An 11903-nucleotide genomic window follows, 5' to 3' on the forward strand; every position below is an offset into this window, starting at 1 on the left:
TCAAAATCAATCGCATTTTAATCACATATAAATATTTGACCTGAGAACAGTAAGAAGTTATTTTTTTCACATAGATTTTTAGTATACCATTGAATAATGACTGAATACATAAGCTTATCTAATGACATACATAGCAAACATTTAATCCATGTATCATTGCAATTGCACTATGCTAAACTATTTTCCACCAGCCTAAAATGTGAGACATTCACAATATTATTAAAGTGACAGGCACTCAATTTTAGGCCTACTTACACACCACAAATCTGATGCTGTTAAAGACATCAAGTGTAGCTAAATAATTTAAATCTTGATGTATTCAAATTACTAAATACTCATACTCATACAGATCATAAAACACTATAAATAATTAACAAAAAATATAATGTTCATATGAATTCCAAAATATGAAATAGAAACCTGTTCACCAATTTGCAAACAATACAATGATGATTAATTATGTTTTAATGTAACATGTCAAATAACTGTCTTTTTCCAATCAAGAAAAAGTTGGTGTTTGCACAGGAGTTTGTGTTGTTCCTGTGATGTATGGCACTGGGACGCAGCTGAGTGAGTCCAAACTGAACCCAAAACTATACAAATACAGTCCATTTACTATTTACATATTGGTTACATTACTCTATATGAATGCACTCCATTTACTATTTACATGTAGGACAGTTATATCATGTATACAAATGGTTGGTAGCATAGTGGCTAACCACTGGGCTAGCATGCAGCATCCTGAAGAGTTCCACACTTTCAATATTGTAATTATGATTGATACTGTATAAGTCACTTTGACTTATTCAAATGAATAAGTAAATATACAAATAGGAGTCTGCTGCAGCAGGATTAGGATGTCATGTGATCTGGCATAGCGACACTGAGTTATAACATCGAAACCCAGGGTAGAGGGGCTCAGTGAATGTGGAGTGGAATGTGTGCAGGTGGGTGAGTGTGTCAGAGGAGACGCTGTAGAATGACAGAGTGCCTGCTGGCCAGTCCAGGTACACTGCTATTCTGTTGGAGCATGGGGAGGGGGCCGGTATGGCAGTCCACTTATTATTGTGGTGGGCAGTGTATCTGTTACCAAAGCAACTCAGACTCCAGGACTTGTTGTTACATTCAAACCTGCTGTAAATCTCCCCTTTCCTCTGGATGCCTTTATATGCCACTGCTATGTCCGCCCCGTCATCGCTACACTCAATCTCCCAGTAGCAGCGTTCAGACTGACCCTCTCTACACAGCACCTGTTCCCAGGAGTCAAATCTCTCAGGGTGGTCAGGATACGGCTGCTCCTCGCTTACACGTGTCACTGTCCTGTTCCCCTGAGAGAGAAAGAGGCGTCGGTGTGCTGTCTTTGGATCCAGAGTGAGCTTACACGCATCTGTAGACATGAGGAGAGGAGAGAATAATTTGTAATCAAAATATCAAAGTAGGAGTGACAGTGTTGACTGCACACACACAGCAAAATGGCTTGAATAGCCCTTCCCAACGTTCGGAGGTTTGATATTTCTCTGTGACAGACCGTTGCTAATTATAACAAACCACTGTCAAGTAAAAAGGGTGTGTGTGTCATTCACATCACTCCCCAAGTAGTCCGTTTTTGCAATGGAACTTCATTCAGAAGTGAAAGCAGACGGTTGATCAGCTGTGTTCTAAAGAATATCTGATTCAAGTTCAGTGTGTGTTTGTTTCTCAGCAAAAGCCACTGTAACAAATACATGTAGTCATATCTTGTGGAGTTTATTTTGTCGTTTGGCAAGTAGCCGTGTAATGAGCGGGATATGCTGGCGTGTCAGGGTCCCGTTTGCCACTGCCGGAACATATTTCCCAATAGTGAGTGGCGTTCTATACATTATCTCTTACATAAGCTAGCACCTTACATAAAACTAATGTCCACGCAAACCTCCATTTTCCTGTATTTTTTCTGATTTGACTCAGAATGACCCATCTGTCGATTGTGTGTGGCTCACGGCCAAGGTGTAGGTCTATTGCTTGAGAACTGAACTTCTGTCTCTGTGAACCTCGCAGACAAAAGGAATGCATTTAGAGTTAAATTATCAGATTTTTCGCTGTTCTTTTCAGAATTGCCAACACCCACGGCCAATTGTGAATGTATATGGATTAGTTCTGAGACAGTGTGTGGATTAGTTATGACAAATGTGTCTGGATTAGTTATGACAATGAATGTCATCCTAAGAAAACCACAGTCTGGAAAGAACAAAAATGTTTTATCGGTTTTCAAACACTGCATGCAAATGGAATGTTGGTATTGGTGTTGGAACATTAAGAGTCCCATAAACAATTAAAAAAATAAAAGATCTTTTTAACTTCATGTGATGGGCTGCTGGCTACATAGCCCTATTATTTTAGCTAACTGTTAAGGTAATTTGTGAGGACAGTGGTTATAACAATTTGATATGTACAGTATATACAGTATCTATACAACAATTGGGTTCTATGGAGCTGTTTATTTATGTTCTATGGAGCTAAGTTTCTGATTGGCCGAGAGACGTTCCATGAGTTGAAATATCCCACGATAATCAACTCTGACTTTTCACAGCTAATAATAAATCCCTCCGTGATACAAAGTGAAATTGTGAAGTTTTAAACGAACTGTCACGTTGCATCCAAGCTGAAATGCAGACGCTCAGAACATAGTATTTGACGGAGGTGGACTTTAGCTAGTTCTATGGCATGTAGGCTAAGTAAAATAGTGATGTTTCAAAGCTAAAAGCATGTCCAAACCAGACGCAATGCGAGCTAACGTTTATTAGGCTACATTGCTTGACAACGGGAGAGATAGAACTAACAACTGTCCTTTGGCCATAGCAACCATTTAGAACTAGTAACGGCAGTTTATCCTGAACGTATTTGTGGCGGAAGGAAGTAGTTCTACAACCGAGACAGTTTTAGCGATTTAAACGTTTACATTAAAATGGGAAATTAGCGCAAAAAACAAGTGGTAGAATTGTTGTATAAAAGCAATATAGCTCTCGTGATCGTGGGTTGTTGCTGGATATTCCCACGGGTGTTGTTGCCTGCGCCACTCGGCCTCCGACCTCGTGGCTACAGCCGAACAACACCCGTGGGAACATCCAGCAATACCCACTCCCACTCGTGCTATATTGCTTAAATATATTGCATTTTGAGTAGAATATTGGGAAGGAAATGTCCCCCTCAAAGTATACAATGATTAGGTGTGTGTGTGTATGCGTTATTCTTCACATTCTCTTAAAAATAACTCACATTTCCTCAGTCCTGGTTTACCTCTGTACTCTCCACCATGTTCATGCCTAAAAAGGGATGACAGAAGAAAATGCAGATTATTAAGGCTAAAAAGTATGAGTTGTTTGTTGTCACGGTTTGCTGGGGGTGTTGGACCCAAATGCAGGGCAAGGCAAGCCAAGGCAAGACAAAGAGAATCCTTACTTGAGACTTAACAAACCACTTGAACAACAAGAATACAATATGACTATTGACTGACAAAGACTGAGGGGAGACAGAGGGTTTAAATTCACCGGGATAACAAGACACAGGTGAAGACACTGAAACAACTAGAAATGTGCATGTCCGAGGACCTGCAAGAGTGGGCTTGCAAAAATGCTAACTCTGCTAACTAGGCTAACAATGCTAACTTTACAGCAAGCCCACTAATAAGGTACAGGTGAACTTAACAAGGGATTAACATGGCTAATGCTTGGAATGATTGGAACTTAGATGTTATCTGACTTCAGTCACATACACAGATATAGGTGGGTTTGATTGAGACAGCAGCACAAGACCTGACTGAAGCAGGCTGTGACTGACATTATATCTAAAAGTTATTTGCACCCATGTAAACAGACAGTATTCACCTGAAAGTTTCTAGTTTGCAGTTGGGATCATTCAGTATGCCCACCAGCTCTATGACCCCTGGGTCTCCTGGGTCTCCAGGGTTGTAGCTCAGATCCAAACAATTCAGGTAGGAGGGATTTGATTTAAGGGCAGAGGCCAAGGAAGAATAGCCCTTGTGTGTAATCAGACAGGCAGACAGCCTGAAACAAAATATTATCGTCTCAAAATAGACAAAGATAATATTATTAATTAAACAAGATTATATTGTTTCAGGTAACTGACCTCAGTGTCTCCAGCTTGCATTGTGGATCTCTTATTCCCACACAGAGCAGCTCCACTCCTTTATCCTTCAGGTCATTTTCACTCATGTCCAGTTCTCTCAGATGGGAAGGTGTCCTCTGCAGCACTGATGCCATAAATGCACAGCTTGCTTTAGAGAGGTTGCACCAATTTAGTCTGTTTAAAAATACAGTCAATGTAATAGTTAGAAAGGAGTCTGATATTATATTGGTCATAGATGGGTACACACATAGGTGCACACAACCACACACACAGTAGACACAAACAAAAATCATAACTGTGAAATGAAATTGTGAATTTCATTTGTCACCTCCTGGGTATTTAAATGTCATAACTGACCTCAGTGTCTCCAGCTTGCATTGTGAATCTCTTAATCCGACAGAGAGCAGATCCACTCCTTCGTCTTGAAGGTCATTTTTACTCATGTCCAGTTCTCTGAGATAGGAGGTTGTCCTTTGCAGTACTAATGCCATTGTTTTACAGCTTGCTTTGGAGATGTGACACTGGTATAACCTGGAAAATCAGTTGCCTTTCAAATATGATGCTTTGAACACTGACATTTAAATCAATTTATACTGTGCATTACATCCATATTTGGACTCTGAATAACAATGTGCTTTTATGTAAAGAAAACAAAAAATCATGCTGACGTAATGCCTGTCAGACACTTTGAGGCAGTCTGCCTATTTGTATAATCTGCTTGATATGATATCTAGATGTCATTTTGACATATAAATAAGAAATATTTTCTGTTTATAAATTATAATACAATGTGAAAGTATGCAAAGACCATGCTTTCCCTTTTCTTGTGATTCACAAAAGTCAAAAGAGGTCACACTCCAAAAACGTTTCCTTTCTGATATTACTTTTGGTAGAGACATAGGTACAAGCCCCTACTGTACCCCTACTGCCACTAAAATAGATATTAAAAAGGAAACAAACAAAAGTTGACCTCAGTGTCTTCAGCTTGCATTGTGGATCTCTTAGTCCCTCACAGAGCAGCTCCACTCCTTCATCGTGCAGGTCATTGCCACTCATGTCCAGTTCTCTCAGATGGGAAGGTGTCCTCTGCAGCACTGATGCTATCATCTCACAGCTTGCTTTAGAGAGGTGACACTGACTCAGCCTGTTTAAACAGTTGTACAAATGTAAAAATACATTATAATGTGTTTTTGGAGTCTTGCTCCATCACATGAAGCCAGGATATACTCTTTTTTAGGGGGAAGTGAAAGAGAAATTGCTTTTGAATTTCATTTATGAAGTCTTTCTGATATATAACTGACCTCAGTGTCTCCAGCTTGCATTGTGGATCTCTTAGTCCCACACAGAGCAGCTCCACTCCTTCATCCTGCAGGTCATTTTCACTCATGTCCAGCTCTTTCAAACGGGAAGACTCTTGCAGCACTGATGCCATCATTTTACAGCTTGCTTTAGAGAGGTTGCACCGATTTAGCCTGTTTAACAACATTGTTAAAGATTACATTTTGTATCCTGTTACTTTGACTCTGTGTATTATTACATTTTGGATGTGCTTTCATGTTCATATACTCTGAGTTAAAAACAAAGTATTTGCCCTATTCAAAGGCATGTCAGAGACCACTCCTAAAATGCTAACTGTTTATTAAGATGACCAATGTTTCACTCACCAAACTCTCACTGAGACTTTCACTACAGGGAGCATTCTGTTTAGCCCTTCCTCTGATCTTAGGTAATTCTTTTGATCAAATGCAGTCATGTCTTCAGTTGACATCAGCAGCAGATAAGCCAGAGCTGAACATTGGGCTGGAGTCAGGTCTCTCTCCTCATCTGCCAAGTTTATGTACCTGGGTAGCATATTGGGCAGGCATATTGAGTGACAGACAAAATCATATCTGCTTAGTGTGAGTGAAACTCATTATGTCCTGTTTGACGGTTTGCCTATAGTGTCAGGCCACTGAATAGCATTGGTTACATTGATTATTATTTATTTCAGCTATAAAATAGTCTTACTTACCTGTTGATTTCCTCTACCAGTGAGCTGTCCCCTAGCTCATTCAAACAGTGGAAGAGGTTGATGATCCTCTCTGGTGAAATGTCTTCCCTAATCTTCTGTTTGATGAATTGAATTGTTTTGTTGATGCTCACTTCTCTGACGGCTAACTGTGGCAGCATCATAGTCAGGGGAGATTTGATTTTAGGCTCCAACATCGGAGCAAGGCCAAGAAGGAAACGCACAAAAAGATCCAAATGCCCGTTCTGGCTCTCGAGAGCATTTTCCACCGCAAACCTGTAAAGGTCAAACCTTGTGTGTGTAAAGAGCCAACTCATCTTCTGTGCCCTTGTCTTGAGAAAGGGATTCACCCACTGAACACCTTTATGAAGAACATAAAGAGCTGCCAGGAATTCCTGTACACTGAGGTGCACAAAGCTGAAAATGTTCTCTCCAGTTATGGCAGATTCCTTTTTGAAGATCTGTGTGCACACGCCAGACTCCAGAGCTCCAGATTTTTGACTGAGTTTACACTTCTTGAGATCCTTCTTGTAGAATATCAAGGTACCATTCTTCAGATGCTTGAATGCCAATTTCCCAAGCTTAACAAGGAACTGCCCTTTCTCCTTTGCATTCCTCTTCTTCAAGTATTTCTCATTCATTCTGGTGATTTGAAAAACACTGAACAGTGTGTATATTTCAGTCAAGGTTTGCGGTGGAACGCCTTTGCTCTGATCTAGTATTTCCTCTAACACACTGGCTAGAATGCGACAGAATATTGGTATGTGACACATGATGTGTAGGCTTCTGTTGTTTTTGACATGATTAATGACCCTGTTGGAGTTTTCTGGGTTCTTGACGTTCTTCTGAAAAAACTCAATTTTCTGGGGGTCATTGAATCCTCGTACTTCTGTCACCAAGTTGAAGCACTCACGTGGGATTAGACTGGCTGCTGCTGGTCTGGTTGTAACCCAGATGAGTGCAGAGGGTAGTAGCATGCCACTAATGAGGCTTGCTATGAGAATGTCCACAGAAGACTTCTCATCAAGCTCACTGATGCAGTTTTCAAAGTCTAGCTGGAGTTTGCTCTCATCCAAACCATCAAGGACAAAAAGCATTTTGCATTCACTGAGTTCATCGACATTCTTCAAACCTCTCAAACCAGTGTAGAATGCAAGAAGAAGACCAAGAAGGTTGTACTGATTTTTTTTCTTCAAATTCAGCTCTCGAAATAGAAGAACAAAAACAAAGTCTATGTCTTGATTTGTTTTTTCTTCAGCCCAGTCCATGACAAACTTCTGCACCGCAACAGTTTTTCCAACACCAGCAATTCCCAAAGTCAAAACTTTTGTGGCAGGCCTGTGTGTGAACAGTTGTCCCAATAAAACTTGTTCATCTTCAGAGCTGGATACCCTTCCAATTTGTCTCATGTTAAGTGTTGACACTTCATGTGTACAGTGTACCCCTCCTGTCCGGCCCTCTACAATGTAAAGCTCAGAGTAGATATCTTGTACTCTGTAGTCTCCAGTCTCTTGATGTATCATTGAAAATGTGTCTTGTAGGTGCCTCTGAAGCTTCAACTGGATTGATTTCTTCCACTGAACTTTCTGTGATATATGGTAATCTTTAAAGAACAATCAAGATGGAATATGGTGAAACTGCAATTACTGGGAGAAATATTGAGCAAAGTATTTGAGGTAAAACGTGATTGTTCAAGTTGTATGATGCCCTGTTTTTAATATAAGACAGTTGCATGTACAGTCGTGCACGTAGGTTTCTCTTGTGTTATGTATATTATATATAAATGTGTTGTATTTATTTTGGTCTTTAATAAGATACAACCACAAAATGCAGCTCTGGACAACATTAGAAGACCACTGCACGTTTTCCAGAACTTGTATATGAAATATTGAAATATAAATACTGTCAAAGTGGCATTACCCCGTCCACGCTGTAGCACAGGTGCTCCTCCAAAACTGCTAGAGAGAGGGCTGATGCTTGTGCAGCTAACCGGAGAAAATTGCTGGTCTCCCACTTAGAGAAAGACAGAGAGGAATAGACTGTAAATAGAAAGATGGAGGGTGAGGGGAAGTAATGTAATGTAATGTAATTGACTTACTTTTTCCCAGCTCCCTCTCCAAGTCCATGGCCAGCTGGTTGTGGTTCATCTTCTGCAAGATGGTCAACATGATGGCCCCAGCCTCCATGCTGTACACCTGCACCATCAAGTCCACAGCATCATCTGTGTCAGCCTTTTCCAACCTTCCCCACGGTATTAGGGCCTGGTCTTGTAGGTAGTGCTTAAACCTCTTAAAGTCGACCTCTGAGAAATTGTCCAGAGTGTTCCTCATCACCTCCTTCAGGGTTGCAGCCATTCTGGGGTCCATTGTGGATGTTTAGTCTGCCACACACTGAATGCTTGGGGTAGTGTATTGCTCTAGTCTTTGTCCTCCATGAATCTGTTATATTCTCAGTACTATTAAGAAGAACTGGTCCATTTCTGTGTCTCGCCTGTGTGCAATGAATGAAGTCAATGAATAATTGAAATGTCTTGCCTGACTGTTCCTCACTGTAACCTATTTCTTTACACAAGTAACAACAATAGCTCTACTAGGCAAGCATATTGTGCTTGTTTGGGAGGGTTTGTAGTAGGCCTACAGTAATTTGCTCCTGGACAGCTAAGATTCATCAGTTTGGCTAACTTACTTGTACTTAATGTAAATGGACATTTCAAATATTCATGACAGTCGAACAAAGGCATGTTCATGCTCGTGCATGTTATGTTAGTGCATATGGAGGAGGTGGGTCATCGATTTGAAAAGGTAGGCTAAGGAATTGTTTGGGAAATAAAAACGGTGAGTAGGCCTAGTCATTTAACGTTAGAAATGCTTAGAAATCAGAGTCCGTTTCTCTGTCATTATGCTAAGATGCTGAGGAAAACAATATAGCACTTGCCTTCGAAAGCAACATATGTTTTCTGGTAGATACTGCAGCCTCGCTGGCTAACGCGACTCGGAGAGGAGGGGGAGGGGATACACCACGCTACAGTATTTTGAAAGTAATTGTAGCACTTGTTTCGGCCAAAACCTTACAAGTTATATGCTGTGACATGGTAACCATCCAAGTAACCCCGTAGTCTCATCTCTTTACAGTGGAGACTTGGTGGTCACCTAGAAATCTCTGTGTGAATATGTTGTGAATATAACACATTCATGTTTGGTCCTGAATTAATACTTGTATATACAGTAGGCAACATGTCTGAAGTCAAAGCTGAGAGCTCATTATGGTGGTTTGGCTGGATTCTTTTAAACAATTGAGTCCAACCCACAGCATTGTGGTAGAACAGGACTGCGTATAATAGATGTACTGCATGAGTCATTTATTTCTGTCCTTGAAGAGGAAGCTCTTTTCCACAGAAGGTACAAATAAAAACCTGATTATTCCAGATAATCACAGACATATGAAACCACAATGAGTCTCACAACCAGAGTGTATGATAGCCATTGACAAATAACATAACTGCTCTCACATGTGTATGTGTACATAGTGTTTTACGTAATACTTTTGTTTCCATCAACATATTTAACATCATATACAAAAAAACAAGGAAATATTAGATGACGTGGAAGAGAGACCAGTGAGACTAAACAGCACATTTATCCCTCAATAGATATCCACAACACATTTGTTACAGTTAAACAAACACACACACACACACACACACACACACACACATACACACACACACACACACACACACACACACACACACACACACACACACACACACACACACACACACACACACACACTCACACACATGTGTGTGTGGTTTTTTTTTTACTAATAATTAGAAAAGCATGGATTTGCAATGGCAGGTTCAGAAACCAAACCAAACAATGCCCAATAAGGTAAAGTTACCATTAAACTTAGCATTACTCACTTGTAACCTAATAACCAATTTTAATCATGAATCAAATGATCAAATTGCCAATTATTAAATAATTGCCCATTTGAGCAAAGCTGCTACTCGTTAGGGCAATTACAGTTCCACAACAGGTTTGAAACAGAGACCATGCACAGAAAAAAACTCTATGCACAATAAAAATGGGGGCAACATGGTTTGTTGAATTGATTCAATGATTATCTTGTCTAAATCACAAATCTGGTCTGTATCCCATATATCAGAGGTGAAAGGTTTTTGTTTGAAAATGGCAAAACCTGTAGACCCATATCCTTTACACTCAGCAAATTATAATACTACTTACCGAGTTTCCAAGGCTGTTCCTACTTTGCACTGTGTGAGGTGTTCAAGGGTGGCCTCTGTCGTGCAAACAAAGATAGCCGGTAAATCATGAATATGCACATATGTAAATACTGTGTTTATGAAGTCTGAAGTCAAGACGACATTGTGTTGGTTTGACTGGATTCCTTTGCTAATATAAGCCAAACTCGATGTGGTAGAACAGGATCAGGTACAATTATACTGGAAGCCAGTGCAGAGATTTAAGAATCGGAGTGATGTGATCAGTTCCCAGAGGATATCCAAAGCATATTTGTTACAGTATATTCATATTTTTCTTAAAAAGAGAACGTTTAATGTGTGAGCTGTGTTTGTGTTTGTGCGTTTGTGTTGCCGTTTGTGCTTGCGTGCATGTGTTTCTCATTCTGGCATCTAAATTATGACATACACTAATGATGATAATACAAAACAACACACCCAGGACACCAAGAGTTTCATTTAATTGGTCTGGCTGGACTCCAAGCCCCAACCCTGTGCATTGTGGTAGAACAGGACCAGGTAAAACAAATTTGGACTATACAGTAGCTATACAATTGTGAATGGTTTGCCTTATAGCTGTTTTGCTCTAAATAGCAGGCATGATTAAGAGTGAGGCAGTTAGCCACTACTACAGCTTTTCCCTGTATGAACCGTGCTAGTCCTAATTTGTTAAATATTTTAATCAATCAATCAATCAATCAATAAATCAGTCAGTCATTCTGTCTGCCCCTCAGTCAGTCTGAAAGTCCTTAGGCTGCGTTCAGACTGCAGACGAATCTGATTCAAATCTGATTCCTTCTCTGTCATATCTATTCAAATCGGATATGGCTCTGTTCAGACTGGATCACATTAGTAACAGATCTGACAGGTTGCTGTAGCAACAAAAACAAACGTTTCTGCCACCAGGAGGAAATACTTGCTAATTCGATGTGATTAAACATAGAGCCATAGAACTAAGTGGTGATATGAAGACTTGTAGTCAAGACCGCCTAAACCGAGACCAAGACACTACCAAGACCAGAGGGTATCAAGACCGAGACCAAGACGAGACCAAGGCCGAGACAGACTGAGTCAAGACAAAGTCGAGACGAGACCAAGACCAAAAAAAATAGAGGTTCAGTCCCAGTTTAAATTCAATTTAAGAAGGTATTCTTTCAACTATACAGACAGAACAATACAGAGACAGAGCATGTCATGAATGTGTGTGATTGTGAGCTCACTCACTGTAAATGTTTTCTGGGTGAGATAAACTATTGTTACTGCACCATTAGAGGATTGAGACTTCCAGGGGTGATAGTAAAAAAAATCCTGAGCCTGAACTTTTTTCTCTGGGAGGCCCCTAAGCCCAGATATAGTGAGGAGCATATGTATTTGATACCATGCTAAAACAGGAATATAAAATCATCATTTGACAATTGATCTTAATGCCTTAATTCAGAAAATGAGTACAAATAAAACCGCCAAGGACACCAATTTTCTTTGTGATTGAAGAATGTATCGTAAATAAAT

At 40.1% G+C, this 11903-nt stretch overlaps 1 protein-coding gene across 1 annotated transcript; it reads right to left on the reverse strand.

The window, feature by feature from the left end:
* Positions 1-8603, reverse strand: LOC134077371 (NACHT, LRR and PYD domains-containing protein 12-like). The gene is made up of 11 exons (XM_062532936.1): positions 8232-8603; positions 8054-8146; positions 6137-7736; positions 5790-5966; positions 5427-5597; positions 5096-5269; positions 4483-4656; positions 4126-4299; positions 3864-4043; positions 3256-3302; positions 1-1390 (listed from the first exon to the last, which is right to left on the reverse strand). The coding sequence occupies exons 1-11, from the start codon at positions 8497-8499 to the stop codon at positions 864-866; spliced, it is 3585 nt and encodes a 1194-aa protein (XP_062388920.1). The 5' UTR covers positions 8500-8603; the 3' UTR covers positions 1-863.
* Between the last annotated feature and the right edge of the window lie 3300 nt (positions 8604-11903).

This window comes from Sardina pilchardus, chromosome 1 (assembly GCF_963854185.1).
Source record: "Sardina pilchardus chromosome 1, fSarPil1.1, whole genome shotgun sequence".
Classification (NCBI taxonomy): Eukaryota; Metazoa; Chordata; class Actinopteri; order Clupeiformes; family Clupeidae; genus Sardina; species Sardina pilchardus.

Bases quoted from the DNA above. Each gene is read 5' to 3' on its own strand.
- LOC134077371 (XM_062532936.1), bottom strand. From the start codon at position 8,499: ATGGACCCCAGAATGGCTGCAACCCTGAAGGAGGTGATGAGGAACACT. The intron at 8,147-8,231 runs GTAAGTCAATTA...TCTTTCTCTAAG, and splicing joins GGAGAGGGAGCTGGGAAAAA to TGGGAGACCAGCAATTTTCT. The intron at 4,300-4,482 runs GTCAGTTATGAC...ATTTTTAAACAG, and splicing joins TGCAAGCTGGAGACACTGAG to ACTAAATTGGTGCAACCTCT.